This window comes from Mobula hypostoma, chromosome 12, assembly GCF_963921235.1.
Source record: "Mobula hypostoma chromosome 12, sMobHyp1.1, whole genome shotgun sequence".
In the NCBI taxonomy this organism is placed as follows: Eukaryota; Metazoa; Chordata; class Chondrichthyes; order Myliobatiformes; family Myliobatidae; genus Mobula; species Mobula hypostoma.
This window is the reverse complement of record NC_086108.1, coordinates 5,370,633-5,394,775: the sequence shown is the minus strand read 5'-3', so window position 1 is coordinate 5,394,775 and position 24,143 is coordinate 5,370,633. Positions and strand designations below refer to the sequence as shown.

The 24,143-nt window shown below is 46.3% G+C and overlaps 1 protein-coding gene across 1 annotated transcript in view; it reads left to right on the top strand.

Annotated features, from left to right (window-relative positions):
* LOC134354579 (tetratricopeptide repeat protein 9A-like) overlaps positions 1 to 23,911 on the top strand; it is a 72,923-nt gene extending 49,012 nt beyond the window's left edge. Inside the window, exons 2-3 of the mRNA XM_063063537.1 lie at positions 15,745 to 15,927; positions 20,091 to 23,911. Of these exons, the coding sequence (XP_062919607.1) occupies positions 15,745 to 15,927; positions 20,091 to 20,185 (278 nt within the window). The 3' untranslated portion in view covers positions 20,186 to 23,911. The remainder of the gene's footprint in view (positions 1 to 15,744; positions 15,928 to 20,090) is intronic.
* The last annotated feature ends 232 nt before the right edge of the window (positions 23,912 to 24,143 follow it).

The following is a 24,143-nucleotide window of genomic DNA, read 5'->3' as shown; positions in this document are numbered from 1 at the left end:
GGCCAGCAAAGTCCAAATGTAGCCTAGACCAGGGGTGGTCTGGCCACTCCAATGGATGCAAAGGAGCTGGTGATGGCATTTTCTGATTAGTCTGACATTGCGTGCATGATTTTACCTTGTTCTCCAGATCCTGATCCATTCTTGGCCACCAAACGTAGGATCTTGCAAGGCTTTTCATTTGAGACACTCCTGGGTGAGTCTCATGAATGAATCTCAAACTTAATGTCCTTTCCCCTGACAGTGTCTGTGGCATAATATGGTTCAGGTGGTTCCTCATCTCCTTCCACTGCAAACACGTTGTAGGCACACGCGGTCTCTTCATCTGCTTCTTCTAGATGGTGTGTGGCTGCCCTAGCCTGTTGAGTTTTCCTCTGTCCAGGCTTAATCTTACCCTTTGAACTTCTGCACTTTTTAGCGAAATGTCCCTTTTTGCTACAAGCACGGCAGACGGTGTCTTTGAATTTGCAATCATTTGCACAGTGCGTCCCTCCACACCGGAAACATTCCACCCGCTTTGCCTGTTTACCAGTCTCCCTCCTGACACTGACTGCCACCCCCCATGTCCTTTCTGGATATCCTTGACATTATTACCAGCCATCTCCATGCCTTGGGCAATCTCTAAGGCTTTCTTGAAAGTCAGTGGTGGGGTTTCCCCTAACAGGCGGCGTTGTGCCGTCATTATTAATGCCGCTTACCAATCGATCACGGAGCATGTCTTCCAACACCGCTCCGAAATCACAATACTCCGACAGCTGCCGAAGCTCGGCCACAGACTGACCTGGCTTCCTGAACCGGTTGTGAAACTTACACCGTTCGACTATCACAGAAGGTTTCTGATTGTAGTGGCTCCCCACAAGCTTGAGCAGTTCATCATATGGGATGTCCCCCTGGTTTCCGCGGTGTGGCTAAATTGCTTATTAGCTTGTAAGTCTTTGCCCCACACACACTCAGGAGAATAGAGCACTTCTTAGCTTCCTCAGTAATTCCATTAGCACAGAAAAAGTGTCCCAACCTTTCCTCATACTCTGGCCAGTCCTCCGTAACCTCCACAAATTCAACGATAGCCCCAAACGTAGCCATCTGAACGTGCGGCTCCTTATCGGCGCTGCTGCTCCCGTTCGAGACGTTCTGACAGGTCCACGAAACCTGTTTACCTCAAACGTCAAAACGGTTATTTATATACAGAGGCCTTCACAACCCGTACGGCATGGCAGGAACACTATGTACAGAACACACCGGGAGTTAAAAGAACAGAAGTGAAACACCCCCCCCCCACCCATTATCCTAATTAGTATTAACTTACTTTTAATAACAGAAATGTGTTGCTTGCTTCTATTGTTTGCAAGATTTGCATTTTCTCTTTCTCTCTGCATATTGGGTGTTGGCCTTTATTTTTAAAATTGGGTTCTTTCAGGTTTCTTGCTTTGCGGCTGCCTGTAAGCAGACAAATCTCAAGGTTGTGTGATTTATACATACTTCAATAATAATTGTACTTTGAATATAACTCACACACACAACACATATCACCGCAAATAAACTAACAAATAATTAGGTGCACAATGCAGTACATATAACTCACATACAGTAATATGACCACAAATAAATTAACCCATAATAAGGTACATTTACAACACGTTAAAAAGTAAAGGGTATAACGCTGCTGGTGTTTCATGTGTGCTGAGACCTGAGTGATGGCAGGGAGTTCAGTCTCACAGCCTGGGGGAAGAAACTGTTTCCCATCCTAACAGTCCTTGTCCTGATGATACGGTACCTTCTGCCTGAGGTAGGGGGTCAAAGAGATTGTTGGACGGATGGGGAGGATTATTGACAAGGGCCCTGTGTACACAGTGCTCCTGATAAATATCTCTAATGGGTGGAAGAGAGACCCTGATGATCCTCCCAGCTGTCCTCACAATCGTTTGTAGGGACTTGTGGTCAGCTGCCCTGCAATTCCCACACCAGACAGTGATGCAGCTGGTCAGGACACTCCAGGTGGAGCTCTGGTAAAAATCGGTTAGAATGGAGAGGGGTTGGTGCAGCCTCACCCGATCTCCTCAGGAAGCGGAGGTGCTGCGGTGCTTTCTTGGCCAAAGACCTGGTGTTGAGGGATCAGGTGAGAAGGTGCGTTATGGGCTCTCCCAGAAACTTGGCGTTCCTAACTCTCTCTGTAGAGGAGCCATTTCTGTGCCGTGAGGAGTGTTCAGCCCGCACCTTCCTAAAGTCCACAGTCATCTCTTTAGTCTTGTCCACGTTGAGACTCAAGTTACTGTTCTTGCTATGCTCTGCCTCCGCTTTGTATGCCATCTCATTGTTGTTGCTGATGAGGCCAGCCTCAGTTGTGTCTTCAGCAAACTTGATGATCCTGTTATTACGGTCATGCACCGGCTGTGGGGTGAGCATGCAGCCCTGGGGGTGCCAGTGCACAACGTGATGGAGCTTCTACCCACACGGACTGCCTGTGGTCTTCTGTCAAGAAGTCTAGGATCCCGATACTGAGAGAGGTGCTGAGGTCCAACAGGGACAGTTCACCCACCAGCCTCTGAGGGAAGATTGTATTATTCACCGAGTTGAAGTCGATAAACATATCCTGGCTTACGAGGCACCATTTTCCAGGTGGGACAGGATGGAGTGGAGGGCAGAGGCTACAGCATCAGAAGTGGACTGATTAAAGCTGAACTGGAAACGGTCCACTATGGCAGGAAGATGGGATTTAATACGATCCATAACCAACCGCTCAAAGTACTTCATTATTGCTGAGATCAGTGTCATTGAGGTAGGTTGCTGCCGTCCCCTTGGGCACCGGGATGATGGAGGCCACCTTGAAGCCTGTGGAGACAGTGGACATTTCCGGAGAGATGTTGAAGATGTCTGTTAGCTGGGCTGCATGTGACCAGGTTTGCTAGTGGGCCTCACTGCTTTACGTTTGTTGACTCTGGCTAGGGTCTTCCTCACATCAGCTGTGGACAGACAGATACACATCCCCCATCCATGTACTTATCCAAACTTCTCTTAAATGTTACAACCGAACCCACATCTACCACTTCTGCTGATTCACACTCTGAACAAAGAAGTTCATAGAAACATAGAAAACCTACAGCACAATACAGGCCCTTCGGCCCACAAAGCTCTGCTGAACATGTCCTTACCTGAGAAATAGCTCTCTATTTTTCTGAGCTCCATGTACTGTCCAGGAGTCTCTTAAAAGACCCAATCGTATCCGCCTCCATCACCGTCGTCGGCAGCCCATTCCACGCACTCACCACTCTCTGCATAAAAAGTCCTGGGAAAAAGCCTCTGACTATCTACATGATCAATGCTTCTCATCAGGAGAGGAGGGAGGAGAAGATGGCGGCGCGACGCAGCGCGTGCGGCCGTTCCGAATGAATATCGTATATGTGTAACGAGGGGTGCCGTGCACAATCCATATTTGATGGAGACAGCCGTGAGAGCACAGAGGAACATCTGGAGTAACTTCTGAAATGCCCGCTTTGCTGACGCTGCTACTGTGCGATCGAGAATCTCCGGAGACGAAGGTCCCAAATCCTCTGCTTTGCCTATTGCCTGTTGCCGGGGCCGGGGTCGAAGCGCTCGGCAGAGATGGTGCTCGGTGCTCGGTGTCGGAGAGCTGGTCGGAGGCTCGGAGTTTTTCGGACGGACTCGGAGTCGGACTGTGGTCAGATGCTTCTGGGATGCTGCATCGGCAAGTTGGTGGAGCTGGAGGTTCACCGTCTGCGTGAGATGATGGGACTTTCGAGCGACTTTGAGACTTCACCATGCCCATGGTCTGTTCTTATCAAATTACAGTATTGTTTTGCACTGTTGTAACTATATGTTATAATTATGTGGGTTTTGTTAGTTTTTAAGTCGGTTTGTCGTGCGTTTTTGTGATATCATTCTGGAAAAACATTGTATCATTTCTTAATGCATGCATTACTAAATGACAATAAAAGGGGACTGCATGTCCTCATAATCATAATCATCTTATCCACCTCTATCAGGTCACCTCTCATCCTCCATCGCTCCAAGGAAAAAAGACCGAGTTCGCTCAACCTATTCTCATAAGGCATGCTCCCTAATCCAGGCAACATCCTTGTAAATCTCCTCTGCACGCTTTCTATAGTTTCCACATCCTTCCTGTAGTGAGGTGACCAGAACTGAACAGAACAGTTCTCCCTCAGGTTTCCCTGAAGTATTTCACCTTCCACCCAACCCCTGTGGAAAAAGTCTGCTTCCATTTACTGTATCTATATCCCTCATAGGGTGGAGTTACGTCTCTGCCATGGGAGGTGTAAGGTGCTTTTTCCCTCCACTAGCCTGCAGGTCACCCTTGGGCAAGGTGTAGCACCTGCTTAGTCCCCCAATCAAGGTCATGTGAAGTCATGTGAGCAAGTGGTGGATGGTCGTATGAGCAGCTGGTGCATATCACAAGTCTTGGTTATACCACCAGTAGATGGTTGTCTCTCTGATGGGAGGCTTGTGGTGAGTGGAGGGCCGCAGGGATCGGAGCTGGGTCCATTGTTGTTTGTCATCTATATCAATGACATAGATAATAATGTGGTTAACTGGATCAGCAAATTTGTGGATGACACCAAGGTTAAGGGTGTAGTGGATAGTGAGGAAGGCTTTCAGAGCTTGCAGAGGGATCTGGGCCAGCTGGAAAAATGGACAGAAAAATGGCAGATGGAACTTAATGCAGACAAGTGTGAGGCTTTGTACTTTGGTAGGATCAGCCTGGGGTAGGTCTTATACAGTGAAGAGTGGGGCATTGAGGGGTGTGTTAGAACAAAGGGATAGGGTCGTCGAGTCATAGATCTGGGAACACAGGTCCACAATTTATTGAAAGTAGTGTCACAGGGAGATAAAGTCATAGAGAAAGTTCTTGGCACATTGGCCTTCATAAATCAAAGTATTGAGTACAGGAGATGGGATGTCATGTTGAAGTTGTATAGCATGCTGGTGAGGCCTAATTTGGAGTATTGTGTGCAATTCTGGCATCTACCTACAGGAAAGGTGTAAATAAGGTTGAAGGAGTACAGAGGAATCTACAGTGATATTGCTGAGATGGGAGGTCCTGAGTTATAAGGTCTGAATTCCTTGAAGTGTAAGAGAATGAGGGGAGATTTGATAGAGGTATACAAAATTATGAGGGGTATAGATAGGGTAAATGCAAGCAGGCTTTTTCCACTGAGGTTTGGTGCGACAAAACTAGAGGCCATGGGTTAAGGGTGAAAGGTGAAAAGTTTCAGGGGAACATGAGGGGAAACTTCTTCTCTCTGAGTGTGGAATGAGCTGCCAGCACAAGGGGCTCGATTTCAACGTTTAAGAGAAATTTGGACAGGTACATGGATGGCCGGAGCACGGGGGGCTATGGTCCTGGAGCAGGTCAATGGGAGTAGGCAATTTCAATGGTCTGGCATGGACAAGATGGGCCAAATGGCCTGTTTCTGTCCTGTACTTCTCTGTGACTTTATTGTATTTCTTTGTTCTACTGTGAATGCCTGCAAGACAATGTATTTCAGGGTAGTGTATGGTGACGTATACATACTTCGATAATAAATTTACTTTGAACTTCGAAAATTTTAATTGTATATTCAGCAATTATATTTGTAACTCAGCCAATATTACTTTCTTTAGCCTGAAGCCATTAGCATCACATTTCTCTCTGATACTAAAGATTCAATCTGTTGTCTATTAGGATGCAGAGAAAAAAAAATTGCAAACAGGAACCGAGGGGTGGGAGAGGTGGCATCAAGTCTGCTCGTTGCTGTGGAGACAAGGAGAGTAAGTTAGCAAGAAGAGAGGCACGTGATGGGGTTGGATCACACGGTGAGGCAGACACAATAGTTGGCTCCAAACTGCAGCATTTAATTCCTCAGCCTCAAACACACTCTAAACCCAAGAAATTCGAAGCTATTTCTCTGATAAAAACTATTCTGTGTTTCAAGAACACAAGAGATTCTGGAAATTCGGAGTAACGCACACACACAAAATGGTGGAGGAACTCAGTAGCGTCTACTTTGCCTAATTGTTTGTCAGTCTTTGCTTTGGCCTAGTTTTTCATTAATACTATCATACTTCTTTGGCCTACTGTGAATGCCCACAAGAAAATTAATCCCAGGGTGCTTTCTTTGCTGAAGAGGTGGTGCTGAGGGACCAGGTGAGATTAGATTAGATCAGATTATGAGGACACACAGTCCTCTTTTATTGTCACTTAGTAATGCATGCATTAAGAAATGATGCAATATTTTTCCAGAATGATATCACGAAAACACATGACAAACCAACTTAAAAACTAACAAAAACCACATAATTATAACATATAGTTACAACAGTGCAAAGCAATACTGTAATTTGATAAGAACAGACCGTGGCACAGTAAAAGTCTCAGAGTCTCTCGAAAGTCCCATCATCTCACACAGACGGTGAACCTCCAGCACCGCCAACTTGCCGATGCAGCATCCCGGAAGCATCCGACCACAGTCCGGCTCCGAGTCCATCCGAAAAACTCCGAGCCTCCGACCAGCTCTCCGACACTGAGCACCGAGCACCATCTCTGCCGAGCATTTCGACCCCGGCCCCGGCAACAAGCAATAGGCAAAGCCAAGGATTTGGGGCCTTCGTCTCTGGAGATTCTCGACCACACAGTAGCAGCGTCAGCAAAGCAGGCATTTCGGAAGTTACTCCAGATGTTCCTCCGTACTCTCACGGCTGTCTGCCTCAAATCTGGATTGTGCACGGCTCCCCTAGTTACACATATGATACTCATTTGGAACGGCCGTGCGCGCTGTGTCACGCCGCCATCTTCTCCTCTCCTCCATTAGAAGATCGTCCATTAGGTGAATTCCCAGAAACCTGGTTCTCCTAACTCCTCAGAGGAGCCGTGTATGTGCAGTGAGGAGTGTTCAGCTTGCACTTCCTACAGTCCACAGTCATCTCTTTAGTCATGGCAAATGGTGACCTATACATGTGCGTAATAAATTAATTTTGAACTTTGATCTGCGGAGTGGAATAAGGACTCGAATGTTTCGGGCTGACAGCCTGCATCACAATTGGAAAGAAAGGGGACAGAAGCCAGAATAAGACAAACGGGGTGGGGGGGGGTGGGAGTAGGGGAGTATAAGCCGACAGGCGACAGGTGAGACCAGGTGAGGGAGCAGGTGGGTGGGTGGGAAAGCAGAATGAGGTAAGAAGCTGGAGGGTGATAGGAGGGAAAGGTAAAGGGCTGAAGAAGGAGGAACCTGATAGGAGAGAAGAATGAACCACGGGAGAAAGGGAAGGGAAGGGAAGGGTGTGCTTCTCTAAATTCTTAAATTTAGAGATACAAAGCCCTTCCAGCCCAATGAGCTGCACCACCCAGCCACCCAGCTATTTAACCCAAGCCTAATCACAGCTCTGTCGGTAGTGGTGGTGTGGTGGGGCCAGGTATCTGCATCTGGACTTTGGAACAAGAAGTCCCAGGTTCGAATACGGCCGGCTCCTTGCGCGCTTTCCATCCGTGCTGGGCTGAGCGTCGAGCTAGAAACTCGGCCTCGTAAAGAACAGGCAAAAGTACTAAAGTAACGACAAGGTTGCTGCCCGATGCGGCGAAGAGGAACGTACACACTCCCTAAAGAGGACACGGGAAGTGAACTCCGAGCTCCGATGCCCCGAGCTGTAATAGCGTCACGATGACCGCTAGGCTACTGAACCATTCTACCCTCTATTTCAAGAAGGTAGATCTGAAACTGAGTGTCTGGGGTGAGATGCCACCTGGGGCAGAAATTACATGTAAACTGGTGGAAATTTTATATTCAAATTTGTTGTCAAGTAATTGCATGTATCCAGAATTAAACTTTTTTTAATTGAGATACAGTGTGGAACAGGCCTTTCCAGTCGTTCCAGCCTCACTGGCCAGCAATTCCTGACTTAACCCTAGCCTAATCATGGGACAATTTACAATGACTAATTAATCTACCAAGCAGTAGGACTGTGAGAGGAAACCCACGCGGTCACGGGGAGAACGTACAAACTCCTTACGGGCGGTGGTGGGAATTGAAACCGGGTCACTGGTACTGCCACTGTGCTGCCAGTACAGAATTGTAAAATAGTTTATTCAAAGTCCAAAGTAAATGTATTATCATAGTACATAAATGTCACTATATACTACCCTGACGTTCACCTTCTTGTGGGGATTCTCAGTAAATCTATAGAATAATGACCATAACAGAAACCACTAAAGACCGTCCAACTGGGGCGTTCAACCAGAGTGCAGAAGACAACAAACTGCAAATACAAAAAGAATAAACAATGATAATAAATAAATAAACAATAGATATCAAGGACATGAGATGATACAATACCTTAGTAATGATCAAAAATAACTACAGGCTGTTGTCCAAACGTCTCTGGTTCACTGCCATGCTTGAGGGGCTAACCTTCTTGGGTGGTCTGATTATAGATTCAAAAAGTTCAAAGTATGTTTACAATCACAGTCCATATATGTCACCCTGTATTACCCTGAGATTCATCTCTTGTGGGCAATCACAGTAAATACCAAGAAATACAATAATATCAATGAAAAACTACAACAGACAAAGACGGACAAACAACCGAAGTGCAAAAGTTGGCAAACTGAGCAAATAGGAAAATGAAAAGCTGGGTCTGGAGCCACAACAACCTCTCACTCAGTGTCAGTAACACCAAAGAGCTGACTGTTGACTAGAGGAGGAGGAAGCCAGAGGCCCATGAGCCAGTCCTCATTATGGGACTTACATAAGATCATAAGAAATAGGAGCAGGAGTCGGCCATTCGGCCCATTGACCCTGCCCCGCCATTCAATAAGATCATAAACTCATGTCCGTAAACTCAGCTCCATCTACCTGCCTTTTCCCCATAACCCTTAATTCCTCTACTATGTAAAAATCTATCTAACTGTACCTTAAATATATTTAGTGAAGAAGCCTCAACTGTTTCCCAGGGCAGAGAATTCCACAGATTCACCACTCTCTGGGAAAAATAGTTTCTCCTCATCTCCGTCCTAAATCTTCTCCCCTGAATCTTGAGGCAATGTCCCCTAGTTCTAGTCTCACCTACCAATGGAAACAACTTTCCTACTTCTATCTTATCTATCCCTTTCAAAATTTTGTATGTTTCTATAAGATCCCCTCTCATTCTTCTGAACTCCAGAGAGTATAGTCCCAGGTGACTCAATGGCTCCTCATAGGTTAAGAACGTTTTTCCTCACAGTTTAAGAATTGGTGGTAGGCCATTTAGGACAGAGTTGAGGAAAAACTTTTTCACCCAGAGAGTGGTGGATATATGGTATGCTCTGCCCCAGAAGGCTGTGGAGGCCAAGTCTCTGGATGCTTTCAAAAAAGAGATGGATAGAGCTCTTAAAGATAGCAGAATCAAAGGTTATGGGGATAAGGCAGGAACTGGATACTGATTGTGGATGATCAGCCATGATCACAGTGAATGGTGGTGCTGGCTCGAAGGGCCGAATGGCCTACTCCTGCACCTATTGTCTATTGTCCATTGTCTATTGTCTATTAACCCTTTCATTCCTGGAATCAACCTGGTGAACCTCCTCTGCACTGCCTCCAAAGCCAGTATATCTTTCCTCAAATATGGAGACCAGAACTGCACACAGTACTCCAGGTGCAGCCTCACCAGTACTCTGTATAGTCGCAGCATGACTTCCCTGCTCTTGAATTCAATCCCTCTAGCAATGAAGGCCAACATTCTGTTTGCCTTCTTAGTAACCTGTTGTACCTGCAAGCCAACTTTTTGCGATTCATGCACAAGCACTCCCAAGTCCCTCTGCATAACAGCAAAGTGGATGATCTCACATTTACCAATGTTGTATTCCATCTACCAGACCTTGGCCCACTCACTTAACCTATCTATATCCCTCTGCACACTCTCCACATCCTCTGTACAATTTGCTTTTCCACTCAGTTTAGTGTCATCAGCAAATTTTGCTACGCTACACTCAGTCCCCTCTTCCAAATCATCAATGTAAATGGTAAACAGCTGCAGGCCCAGCACCGACCCCTGCGGCACCCCACTCTCCACTGACTGCCAACTGGAGAAACACCCATTTATACCAACTCTCTGTCTTCTATTGGTTAACCAATCCACTATCCATGCCAATACACTTCCTCCGATTCCATGCATCCGTATATTATTTATAAGTCTCTTGTGCGGCATCTTATCGAACACCTTCTGGAAATCCAAGTATGTGACATCCACCTGTTCCCCTCTATTCACTGCACCCATTATGTCCTCAAAGAACTCCAGTAAGTTTGTCAAACAGGACCTGCCCTTTCTGAATCCATGCTGCGTCTGTCTAATGGAGCCACTCTTTTCTAAATGTTTCGCTATTTCTTCCTTAATGACAGCTTCAAGCATTTTCCCGACTACAGATGTTAAGCTAACTGGCCTATAGTTGCCCATCTTTTGCCTACATCGTTTTTTAAAAAGCGGCGTGACATTTGCTGTCTTTCAATCTGCCGGGACCTGCCCAGAGTCTAGAGAGTATTGATAAATGATTACCAACACGTCTACTATAACCTCCGCCAATTCTTTCAGCACCCTGGGATACATCCCATCAGGACCAGGGGACTTATCTACCTTCAGGCCCTCTAGTTAGCTCATCACTATCTCTTTAGTGACAGTGATTTTATCGAGGTCCTCACCTCCCATTTCGTCCATAACATCCTTCTTTGGCATATTAGACGTGTCCTCCACTGTGAAGACTGACACAAAATAGTTGTTCAATGCCTCACCCATTTCCTTATCACCCAATAACAATTTCCCCTTCTCCTTCTTCCAAGGGACCTACATTGACTTTAGCCAACCTCTTCCGCTTAATATATTTATAAAAACTTCTGCTATCTGTTTTTATATTTTGTGCTAATTTACTTTCACACTCTATCTTCCCTTTCCTTATTTCTTGTTTAACCATGTAACCATATAACAATTACAGCACGGAAACAGGCCATCTCGGCCCTTCTAGTCCGTGCCGAACTCTTATTCTCACTTAGTCCCACCGACCTGCACTCAGCCCATAACCCTCCATTCCTTTCCTGTCCATATATCTATCCAATTTAACTTTAAACGACAACATCAAACCTGCCTCAACCACTTCTGCTAGAAGCTCGTTCCACAGAGCTACCACTCTCTGAGTAAAGAAGTTCCCCCTCATGTTACCCCTAAACTTTTGCCCTTTAACTCTCAACTCATGTCCTCTTGTTTGAATCTCCCCTACTCGCAATGGAAAAAGCCTATCTACGTCAACTCTATCTATCCCCCTCATAATTTTAAATACCTCTATCAAGTCCCCCCTCAACCTTCTACGCTCCAAAGAATAAAGACCCAACTTGTTCAACCTTTCTCTGTAACTTAGGTGATTAAACCCAGGTAACATTCTAGTAAATCTTCTCTCTACTCTCTCTAACTTGTTGACATCTTTCCTATAATTCGGTGACCAAAACTGTACACAATACTCCAAATTTGGCCTCACCAATGCCTTGTACAATTTCAACATTACATCCTAACTCCTATACTCAATGCTCTGATTTATAAAGGCCAGCATACCAAAAGCTTTCTTCACCACCCTATCCACATGAGATTCCACCTTCAGGGAACTATGCATCATTATTCTTAGATCCCTCTGTTCTACTGCATTCTTCAATGCCCTACCATTTACCGTGTATGTCCTAGTTTGATTAGTCCTACCAAAATGTAACATTAAACTCCATCTGCCATCTTTCAGCCCACTCTTCTAACTGGCCTAAATCTCTCTGCAAGCTTTGAAGACCTACTTCATTATCCACAACTCCACCTATCTTAGTATCATCTGCATACTTACTAATCCAATTTACCACCCCATCATCCAGATCATTAATATATATGACAAACAACATTGGACCCAGTACAGATCCCTGAGGCACACCACTAGTCAATGGCCTCCAATCTGATGAACGGTTATCCATCACCACTCTCTGGCGTCTCCCATCCAGCCACTGCTGAATCCATTTTACTACTTCAATACTCATACCTAATGACTGAACCTTCCTAACCAACCTTCCGTGTGGAACCTTGTCAAAGGCCTTACTGAAGTCCATATAGACAACATCCACCACTGTACCCTCGTCAACTTTTCTAGTAAGCTCTTCAAAAAATTCAATAAGATTTGTCAAACATGACCTTCCACGCACAAATCCATGTTGACTGTTCCTAATCAGACCCAGTCTATCCAGATAATTATATATACCATCTCTAAGAATACTTTCCATAGTTAAGTTGTTCTCTGTTGCTTTTTAAAGTTTTCCCAATCCTCCAATCTCCCACTAATCTTTGCGACTTTGTACACATGAGCTTTTAATTTGATACTATCTTTTATTTCCTTAGTTATCCAAGGCTGGCTTTCCCCACACTTGCGGTGGGGAGTGCCAGTAACCTTAAATTAGTATTTCAGAAGATCTGTCCTGGGCCCAGACCCAACAATCCGTTGACTTTTAGTTGCCTGCTGAGTTCAGTGGCAGTTCAGGACAGAGAGTTATCACCAGCGATTGTCAGTCCTACAAATAAACAAGTTAGCTTCAAACCCTTGAGTGTAACTGCCACCATCAGATTGCTCTGTTACATAGCTCAGACACTATGGCCAAGAAATCACACCGTGCCTCTACTTCAGCGAAGGCTAAGGAAATTTGCATATCCCAGTTTTTACAGTTGCACCACAGAAAGCACCTTGTGCGATCATGTTTGCTGTTGTGTGCTGGGGCAGCAGGCTGAGGGTGGCAGACACCAACAGAACCAACAAACTCATTCGTAAGGCCAGTGATGTTGTGGGGATGGAACTGGACTCTCTGACGGTGGTGTCTGAAAAGAGGATGCTGTCCAAGTTGCATGCCATCTTGGACAATGTCTCCCATCCACTACATAATGTACTGGGTGGGCACAGGAGTACATTCAGCCAGAGACTCATTCCACCAAGATGCAGCACAGAGCGTCATAGGAAGTCATTCCTGCCTGTGGCCATCAAACTTTACAACTCCTCCCTTGGAGGGTCAGACACCCTGAGCCAATAGGCTGGTCCTGGACTTATTTCCTGGCATTTACATAATACTATTTAATTATTTATGGTTTTATATGGCTATATCTATACTCTATTCTTGGTTGGCGCAACTGTACCGAAAACCAATTTCCCTCGGGATCGATGAAGTATGACTATGACTATGTTATCCGATGCATCATGGCTTGATATGGTAACTGCTCTGTCTGTGACCGCAAAGAACTGCCGAGAGAGCCTTCCTTCCATTGACTCCGTCTACACTTCCAGCTTCTTCAGGAAAGCAGCCTCACTCATCGCGGGCATTCTCCCCTCTCCCCTCGGGCAAACCTGAAAGCACGCGTCACTGGGCTTCTATCACACTCTCGAATGGACCACATATATGCTAAAGATGAATTGTTTGCTTCTTTCTCATTTGTGCTTGTTTGTTTGTTTATGGACTGATTGAGATACAGTGTGGAACAATCCCTTCTGGCCCCTGGAGCCGAGCTCCCGGGTAACCACCTATTTAACCCTGGTCTAATCACAGGGCAATTTACAATGACCAATTAACTGATTAACCGGTTCGTCTCTGGACTGTGGGAGGAAACCGGAGCACACTGAGAAAATCCTTGCATTCCACGGGGATGCAGATTCCGCACAGACAACATCGGAACTGAACCCTGAACACATCTTTTCTTAGATAAGGGGCCCAAAACTGTGCACAGTACTCCAAGTGAGGCCTTGCCAGTGCTTTATAAAGCCTCAGCATTACATCCTTGCTTCTATGTCGCAGTGCTGATGAAGGGTTTTGGCCCGAGACGTCAACCATTTACTCCCCTCCATAGGTACTACCTGATTTACTCAGTTCCTCCATTTTGTGTGTGTTGCCCAAATTTCTAACATCGGCAGAACCCCATGTCCATGCCTTGTACTGCACCGGTTAAATATTGTCACGTGTACTGAGATAGAGTGAAAAGCTGCTCATACAGATAAATCATTGCGGGGTGCATTGAGCTCGAATAAGGTAAACCAGGAGTCCACCTTATCATAGGAGAGGTCCGTTCAGGACTCTGATTACAGGAGCTGTTCTGGAGCCTGGTGGTGTCGCTTTCAGACTCTTGTATCTTCTGCCCCGTGGGAGAGAGTGTCCGGGCGGGAGGGGTAGGCAGGCGCTACAGGGTGACCTGCAGCCTAGCAGAGGGAAGGAGCACCTCACACCTCCTTTGGTAGGGACCTTAGTATCTCTACCCCACCACACAAAGGATTATTCCACGCGCCTCCCCCCGCCCCCCAGCGCAGTGGTGGGAATTGAACCTGGGTCGCAGATGCTGTAACGTTTTACGTTGCCGTGCCACCCGTGTTCTCGTGGATGTGATGGTAAATTCAGATAAATGTGAGGTGCTGCACCTTGGGGGGGGGCAAATGTAAGCAGACGGTACACTGTTAAAGGAAGGTATTTATCAGTGTTGCTGAGCAGAGAGATCTTGGGATCCAAGCTCATTGCCCCTTGAAAGTGGCTACACAGGTCGGTGAGGTGGTTAAAAAGCCGCATGGAAAGTTTATGGAAGGAATGCTTGTTTTTAATAGTCAAGACATTGAGTTCAAAAGTCAGGAGATAATATTGCAACTTTATAGAACTCTGGTTAGGCTGTTAGTCTTGCGAGACCATGGATCTGCGCTTGGAAAATCTTCACTCTCCAGGGCGCAGGCCTGGGCAAGATTGTATGGAAGACCAGCAGTTGCCCGTGCTGCAAGTCTCCCCTCTCCACAACACTGATGCTGTCCAAGGGAAGGGCATTAGGACCCATACAGCTTGGCACCGGTGTCGTCGCAGAGCAATGTGTGGTTAAGTGCCTTGCTCAAGGACACAACACGTTGCCTTGGCTGGGGCTCGAACTCAGGACCTTCAGGTCGCTAGTCCAATGCCTTAACCTCTTGGCCACGTGCCCACATCTGGAGTAATGCGTACAGTTCTTGTCGCCCCACTAGAGGAAGGATGTTGAGGCCTTGGAGAGGGTGCAGAAGAGGTTTACCAGGATGCTGCCTGGTTTAGAGAGTATGTGCTATCATGAGAGGCAGGATAAACTTGGGTTGTTTTCTCTGGAGTGTCAGAGGCTGAGGGAAGATCTGATAGAGGTTTATAAGACTATGAGAGACATAGATCGAGTGGACAGAGATTCCCTGTTTCCCAGGGTAGAAATGTCTAATACCAGAGGGCATGCATTGAGGGTGAGAGGGGGTAGGTTCAAGGGGGATGTGAGGGGTAAGTTTTTTACTCAGAGAGTGGTGGATGCCTGGAATGTGCTGCATGGTCTGGTGGTAGAGGCAAATACATTAGAGGTTTTTAAGAGACATTTGGAGAGACACATGGATGTGAGGAAGATGGAGGGATATGGACATGATGTAGGGAGGAGGGATTAGTGTTTGTGTGTTTTTGATTTACTTTATAGCTGGTTCAGCACAACATTGTGGGCCGAATGGCCTGTTCCTGTGCTGTACTCTTCCACGTTCTATGTTCTTTCCTTGAACTATTTGTCTGGGGTCTCTTTACCGGAATTTGGACCTTACCCTGCCTCCGACGAGAGGGTTGCCCTCCGAGCCCCAGCTGATGAAACAGAGGGTGGCTGGTGAGGGACTGTGGAGGGACCTCCCTCCTCCAAACTTTAAAGTCCCAGAATCTGACTCTGTTTCCCTCAATCTTCTGGCAGCCTGCCTCCTCCAGTCGGAACTGGTGAACTACGAACGGGTGAAGGAGTATTGTCTGAAAATTCTCGGGAAGCACAAGGACAATTTCAAAGCCATGTACAGAGCAGGGATCGCCTTCTACCACCTGGGTGACTGCGAGAACGCACTGCAGTACCTGAAGGGAGCCAAAGACCGTGAGCCGACAGGTAAGCTTAGAACACAGAATGGCTCAGGCCAACCGGCCCACAAGGTCTGTGCTGAACGCAGTGCCTAATTAAACTAGATCTCTTCTGCCTGCCCCTAGACTTTATTCTTCCACTCCCAATATACTGATGTGTCTGACTCAAAGCTTCTTCAACGCCACCAACTGTGGTGGTACATACCAGGCACCCACCTCTCTCTCTCTCTGTTAAAAACTTTGTCCTGCATGTAGATCACAGGACATTACAGCAGAGTACAGGCCCTTCGGCCCGCAATGTTGTGATGACCTTTAAACCCACTCTAAGTTCAATCTTACCCTTCCCTCCCACATAACCCTCCATTTTTCTATCATTCGTCTGCCCATCTAAGAGTTTCTGAAATGTCCCTAATGTATCTGCCTCTACCACCACCCCCTGGGAGGGTGTTCCACACACCCACCACTCTCTGTGTAAAAAGTTTATATCTGATATCCCCCACTATACTTCCCTCCCATCACCTTAACATCATGTCCACAGGAATTAGCCATTTCCACCCTGGGAGAAAACTCTCTGGCCGTGCACTCGATCAGAATCAGAATCAGAATTAATATCACTGACATATGTCATGAATTTTATTGTTATGCGGCAGTAGTACAGTGCCTCTATGCCTCGTATCATCTTGTACACTTCTATCAAGTCATCTCTCATATCCTTCACTCCAAAAGGGAAAAGCCCCGGCTCGCTCGACCTCTCCTCATAAGACATGCCCTTTAATCCAGACAATATCCTGGTAAATCTCCTCTGCACCCTCTCTAAAGCTTCCACATCCTTTCTATGATGAGGCCATCAGAAATGAACACAATACTCCAAGTGCGGCCTAACCAGAGTTTTATAGAGCTGCAATACTATTTTTGTGGCTCTTGAATGAAATCTCCTGACTAATGAAGGCCAACACACCACACGCCTTCTTGACCACCCTCTCAGCTTGCACAGCAGTTTTGAGGGGATTGAGGGTTTTTGGTAGACTTCAAGGTCCCTCTGTTCCTCCACACTTCCAGCTGCCAGAGGAAGTGGTAGTTGTGGGTCAACTGCAGCATTTAAGAGCAGTTTGGGTAGTTACAAAGATGCGAGGGTGATGAAGGGCCATGGTCTGGATGCAGGTAGGTGGGACCAGGCAGAAAACCAGGCTCGCTTGTACGAGATGCTCTGTGACTCTAAGACTGCTAAGAATCCCGTGATTATCCTTGTACTCCGCCTTCAAGTGAGCTTCCAAACTGTATCGCTTCACACTTCTCTGCATCGAACTCCATTTGCCAATATCTCTGCAGATGTCCTGTCCCATATCCTGTGGAACCTATAGCAACCTACATTATCCACAACTGCTCCACCCTCAGTGTCATCTGCAAACTTACTAACCCATCCTTCCACTTCCTGATCCCAGTTAGTTATAAAGATCACAAAAATCACAGGGCTCCAAGGACAGACCCCTGAGGAACCCTACTGGTCACGGGCCTCCAGGCAGGATACGTTCCATCTACTGCCACCCTCTGCCAATCCTCCGCAATCCATAAAGCCAAGTTTCCTTCAATCCCATACCTGTGACTTTCTGGATGAGTGTTCCATGGGGAAGGTTGTCGGACATCTTACTGAAATGCATATACACCACATCCCATCACTTTACCTTCATCAATTTGTTTTGTAAACACCTCGAAAAAAGTCGGTCAGGTTTGTGAGGCATGACCTGCCCCTCACAAAGCTATGCTGACTATCCCCAATCAAATTATGCTTCTCCTGGTAAAAAATGCCCCCCCCCCACTTCCCCCAGGTCCCCTCCTCCTTCCCTGTTCTCCTATGGTTCACTCTCTCTCCCCTCAGATTCCTTCTTCTCCAGCCCTTAACTGTTCCCACCCATCACCTTCCAACTAGCCTCTTTCCCCTCCCCCCCACCTTTTTATCCTGACATCTTCCCCCTTCTCTTCCAGTCCTGAAGAAGGGTTCCGGCCTGAAACTTTAACTGTTTATCTATTTCTGTAGACGCTGCCTGACCTGCCGAGTTTCTTCAGCATTCTGTGTGTATTGCTTTGCTTCTGCAAATGCTTGTAAATCTGTCCTTAGGAAACCTCTCCAATAGTTTGTCCACCACTGACCTAAGACTCAGTTTACAGGATTATCCCTATACCTTTCTGGAACAAAGGAGTAACATTTGTCACTCTCCAATCTTCCGGTACTGCCCCCGCGGCCAGTGAGGATGCAAAGATCACTGCCAATGGTGCAGAAATCTCTTCCCTCCCTTCCCATATCCCAGGGGTATGTCTGTCTGCATTATTTATCTGAATGTTCTTCAAAGTTCCAACATTGTCTCTTCCTTAATCTCAACATGTTCCGGCACGTTAGCCTGCTCCATGCAGACCTCACTTTGATCAAGGCCCCTCTCACTGAAATAAAGCATTCATTAAGGAGCTCCCCTATCTCCTCCAGCCCCAGGCACATCTCCCTTTTTTATCCCTGGTTGGTCTTACCCTCATGGCTGCATGCACATGCAGAACGACTTGGAACTTTCCATAATCCTACTTGCCAAGGAATTCTCATGATTCCTTCCAGCTCTCTTATGTCCTTCCTAAGCTCCTTCCTGGCAAACTGATCATTCTCAAGTGCCCTGTTTGATCTTTGCTTCCTAAACTGTAAGTATGCTTCCTTTTTTTTCCCTGTTCCATCCCTCTTGTCAACCATGGTTCCTTTACCCATCTTTCATCTCCTGGTCTCAGTGGGACCAGCCTATTCAGAACCCCATGCAAATGCTCCTTAAACAACCTCCATATTTCCTGAGAACATCCGTTCCCAATTTATGCTCCCAATTCCTGCCATAAGACCATAAAACATAGGAGCAGAATTAGGCCATTCAGCCCATTGAGTCTGCTCCACCATTCCGTTATTATTCCTCAACCCCATTCTCCTGCCTTCTCTCCATAACCTTTGACGTCCTGACTAATCGACAACCTATCAAACTCTGCCCCAATGACTTAACCTCCACAGCCGTCAGTGGAAATAAATTCCACAGATTCGCCACTCTCTGGCTAAAGAAACTCCTCCTAATCTCTATTCTAAAACGACCCCTCTCTATTCAGAATCAGAATCAGGTTTATTATCACCGGCATGCGATGTGAAATTTGTTAACTTCGCAGCAACAGTTCAATGCAACGCATAATATAGAAGAAAAATATAATAATAAATAACTAAGTAAATCAATTACATATATTGAATAGATTAAAAATCATGCAAAAACAGAAATAATATATATTTAAAAAGTGAGGTAGTGTTCAAGAGTTCAATGTCCATTTAGGAATCGGATGGCAGAGGGGAAGAAGCTGATCCTGAATCACTGAGTGTGTGTCTTCAGGCTTCTGTACCTCCTACCTGATGGTAACAGTGAGAAAAGGACATGCCCTGGGTGCTGGAGGTCCTTAATAATGGATGCTGCCTTTCTGAGACACCGCTGTTTGAAGATGTCCTGGGTACTTTGTAGGCTAGTACCCAAGATGGAGCCGACTAAATTTATAACCCTCTGCAGCTTCTTTCGGTCCGGTGCAGTAGTCCCCACCCCATTCCAGACAGTGATGCAGCCTGGGCAAAATGCTCTGCTCAGCCAGTCTCTTCTGAGGCTGTTCCCTCTGGTTCTAGACTCCCTCTCCATAGGAAACATCTTCTCCACATCCACTCAATCGAGGCCCTTCAATATTCAATAGGTGTCAGTGAGATCCCGCCTCCCCATCACCTCGTTCTTCTGAACGTCAGAGAGTCCAGACCCAGAGCCATCAAACACTCCTTGTATATTAACCCTTTCATTCCTGGGATCATTCTGATGAACCTCTGGACCTTCTCCAATGCCAGTACATCCTTTCAAAGACAAGGGGGCCAAAACTGCAAGTGTGGCCTGACCAATGCCTTATAAAGCCTCAACATTACATCCTTGCTCCATACCATTGTGATAAGCCACTCCACAATTAAGTACTTTCCCATACAAGCCACTCCTGTTCTCATCCTTGGCTATGGTAAAGGTCAGGGAGTTGTGGTCACTGTCTCCAAAGTGCTCACGCACTGAGAGGTCCCCCGCCTGGCCAGGTTCATTGCCTTGTTTCCCAGTGATGAGTCTGGTTCTGCAGTGCGCCTCGTCCGTTGTGTTCTCTCCACAGATACAAACGTGTTCCGATATATTCAGCTGACGGAGATCAAGATGAACCGGTCCAACCAGCGGGAGCAGGAGGGCTATAAGGAGATGGTTGGCTAATGGAACGTGACACAGTCGCAAACATTCTCTCCGCCGGCACTGCATGGATCTAACTTCGACAAAAAGAAACGTCAAACTTCGGGCCACTGGTTTCAAAACAAGAAATCTGACTGGTGTCTTTGGGGTGGTGGGTGATGTCTGGAGGCTGGGGAGGGTGCTGCATCCATATGGACGTTAATAACTTGTATCTAACGGGGGATTTTGGTGTTAACCTCTGGATTGGACCCTTGATAATAACTTGTATCTAACTGGGGATTTCAGTGTTCACCTCTGGGTTGGACCTGCGATCTGCCTTGCAGAAATGTGGAGGTTGTTCAGGGGGGTCTGGATAGGTTTGCCCCACTGAGACAGGGCGAGGATGGTAGGGTGAAGGGACCATGGCTGACAAGAGAGGTAGAGCATTTAGTCATGAGGAAGAAGGAAGAATACTTAATGTCTAGAAAGCAAGAATCACTTAGGGTCTTTGGCCCATCCAACAGCCTGCCACAGTCCATAACCTGTTTCTGCAGGTTGGGGTATCTCATTTATTCATGATCATGGGAGCCTGGAAAACAGCAACTGCACGTTGTGGGTTCATGCCCCGCTTGGAACTGGAGCACAGCTGTATCGGCTGGTACTGAGGGGGTGCTACTCACCCCATCTGATGTTGCCTCCTGGGCAAAGTCCCAAGGGCCTCCCTGTTCTCTTGGGCAGATGTGAAAAATTCCAGGGCGTATTTTAGAAAACACAGTATGTTCTCTTAGGCAGAGAACAAGAGATCTGGTTCTGATCATATTACTGTCCGTGGGATCTTGCTCTCCACATTTTGGCTGCTATGTCTCCCACACCACCACCACAGTGACTGCCCATCATAAGAATGCCAATGGAGAGTGCCCTGTGTGAAAGGCAGTGCAAGTCAGTCCCCCCTAGCTGATAGAGAGCTCAGGCAGAGGCGTTGCTGCTGGGGTGAGCGGCTGTGGAGTGTGGCGTTCCCGGTGCGTGCCATGACCGCGGTCGCAACAACTTTGTCCAAGATCCCCAAGCTGCTTGAAGGACCATCAAGTCAGTGAACTGACCTCAGATATGACCAACATGAACTTTTACTCCACCCCATCCCAAATAAAGAAAGTTTGAAGTGCCACACGCAGACACATACACACACACACACACACACACACACACACACAGAAGTACACTCATACGCAGGTGGACAAACGCATGCGTGTGCGCGCGCACACACACACAAACACACACACTCATTCACATACACCTACAGACACACTCACACGCAGAGTAACTTTTATTATATATTTATTGAGATGCAGTCACCCAGCCGCCCTGATTGGATCACGGGACTGTGGGAGGAAACAGGGGCACCTGGAGGAAACCCACACATCACGGGGAGAGTGTACAAACTCTTTCCAGACAGTGGCGGGAATTGAACCCGGGTTGCCTGTACTGTAAACCATTGTGCTAACCATTACGCTACCACACTGCCCTTTAAGCGGCTTATTACACGGCTAATCTAGTTATCTATTCTTTGAAGAAATATAAAACACAAACATTAAAAAGTGGCTAATGTCGTAGTAGTTATCTAATCTGTTGTAACTGTGAACAAAGTCACTCGAGAGACTGAAGCGAGTGGCTATGGAAGCCTTTATTGCAGAATAGTGTGTATACAGGCATCATATTGAGACACTCTTGGAAGAAGAGTCCTGCCCAACCCAATATTACATGACATTCTCATATTGCCAAGATCAAAGGTAACAACAGGGTAATTCTATTGTTACTAGGTATCTACAATGCTTCCTTTGAATTACATACAGTTTTCAAACCATAATTCCATAAGAACATAGGACAAAGGAGCAGAAGTCGGCCATTTGGCCCATCGAGTCTGCTCCGCCATTTTATCATGAGCTGAGCCATTCTCCCATTTAGTCCCACTCCCCCACCTTCTCACCATAACCTTTGATGCCCTGGCTACTCAGATACCTATCAATCTCTGCCTTAAATACACCCAATGACTTGGCCTCCACTGCTGCCTGTGGCAACAAATTCCATAGATTCACCACCCTCTGGCTAAAAAAATTTTTTTGCATCTCTGTTCTGAATGGGTACCCTTCAATCCTTAAGTCATACCCTCTCATACTAGACTCCCCCATCATGGGAAACAACTTTGCCACATCCACTCTGTCCATGCCTTTCAACATTCGAAATGTTTCTATGAGGTCTCCCCTCATTCTTCTAAACTCCAAGGAATACAGTCCAAGAGCGGACAAACGTTCCTTATATGTTAACCCTCTCATTCCCAGAATCATTCTAGTGAATCTTCTCTGTACCCTCTCCAACATCAGCACAACCTTTCTTAAATAAGGAGACCAAAACTGCCCACAGTACTCCAAGTGAGGTCTCACCAGCGCCTTATAGAGCCTCAACATCACATCCCTGATCCTATACTCTATTCCTCTAGAAATGAGTGCCAACATTGCATTCGCCTTCTTCACCACCGACTCAACCTAGAGGTTAACCTTAAGGGTATCCTGCACGAGGACTCCCAAGTCCCGTTGCATCTCAGAACTTTGAATTCTCTCCCTATTTAAATAATAGTATGCCCGTTTATTTCTTCTGCCAAGGTGTATAACCATACACTTTCCAAACACCTCCTTCTTTGCACCCACACTCCAGACACCCAAAATGAATGTTAATCTCCACAGACACTAGGCCACATTCATTCTTTGTTTGTGATTCAGCCCAACCTGAAGCTCCAGGAAGCCCATTGTTCCGAGCTGTGTTTTCAATTCAATCTGCAATCCACATTCATGTCTGAAGATTGCTTGCTGGTGAAGTTAATATTTGCTATATACACTAACTCCACAACACGGCCAAACCGACTCCTTCCAGAATTGTAACACACAAACACCGATACACTCATTCCCATATGCCTACTCTCACATAGGTGATGTATGTAATAGTGGGCGCCTATCCCTTCTAGAACTGTTTCAGTCTGGAGACTCCCAGAGCCTCTCTGCCTGTCTCTACACAATAATCACTGCAAGAAATGGTGCTTTGCACAGTGGAGGTCCTTCTATAAATGAAAGAGTTTAAATTACTGCCTGTCCTCTAGTAACACAGAGAGTAAACATCAGGAACAAAACTGTGAAACTTTATCTGAACTGAAACCCCAAATTTGCCCTCATTCGGACTGAGGTGGTGTGTGGACCCAAGAGACAGTGAGCTGTTGATTGCAGGGATGTAACATGCTACATACGTTAAGCAGATGTAAAGTTCCTCCAACACACTGCCAGCACCCCCCTTAAACAGAAAATAATCTGCAGATGCTACACCCCCCTTAATCCCAGAGCCTCCGGCAACTTCACACGCCATGTCCCCCTAGACCCTGCATTGAAACTATTTCCTTTCCGATTGCAAGGTTGCTTCTGCTGATAACAATCATGGAAATTTGAAATATCGACTTCTTCCTAAAAGTTCAAATGGTTGAATGTTGTCACTGAACCCTGGCCAATGAGAGCTAGCTCCTGAGACAACTCTTCCCCGCCCCGACCCCTTGACTCGGAATGAGCTGCCCCACTCAATGCTGATTGGAGGAAAATGGTGATTGCCAATTCATGACATCATCCCTGGCCTATTCAATCAGAAAGGTGGGTGAGCAATATAAATCTGATTGTGTAAGTTTTTATTCAGGACATGATATCCCAGAATGTTATGGTTTTAATAAAGCACCTAAAATGATCAAAGTCAAATATTTTGCCGTGATAATTTAAGTTTGATTTGTTTTCACAGCTGTCTGCTTTAGCAGGAATGATGCCATTGGAAGGGGTAAGATCATAGTTGAAGATCAGCCAGTGGCCACAGTATCAGGTACCTCCTGTACCTAACACAGTGGCCTCTGTGTGTACCTGCATGATCTTCTGCTGCTGTAGCCCATCCACTTCAAAGTTCGATGTGTTGTGCCTTTAGA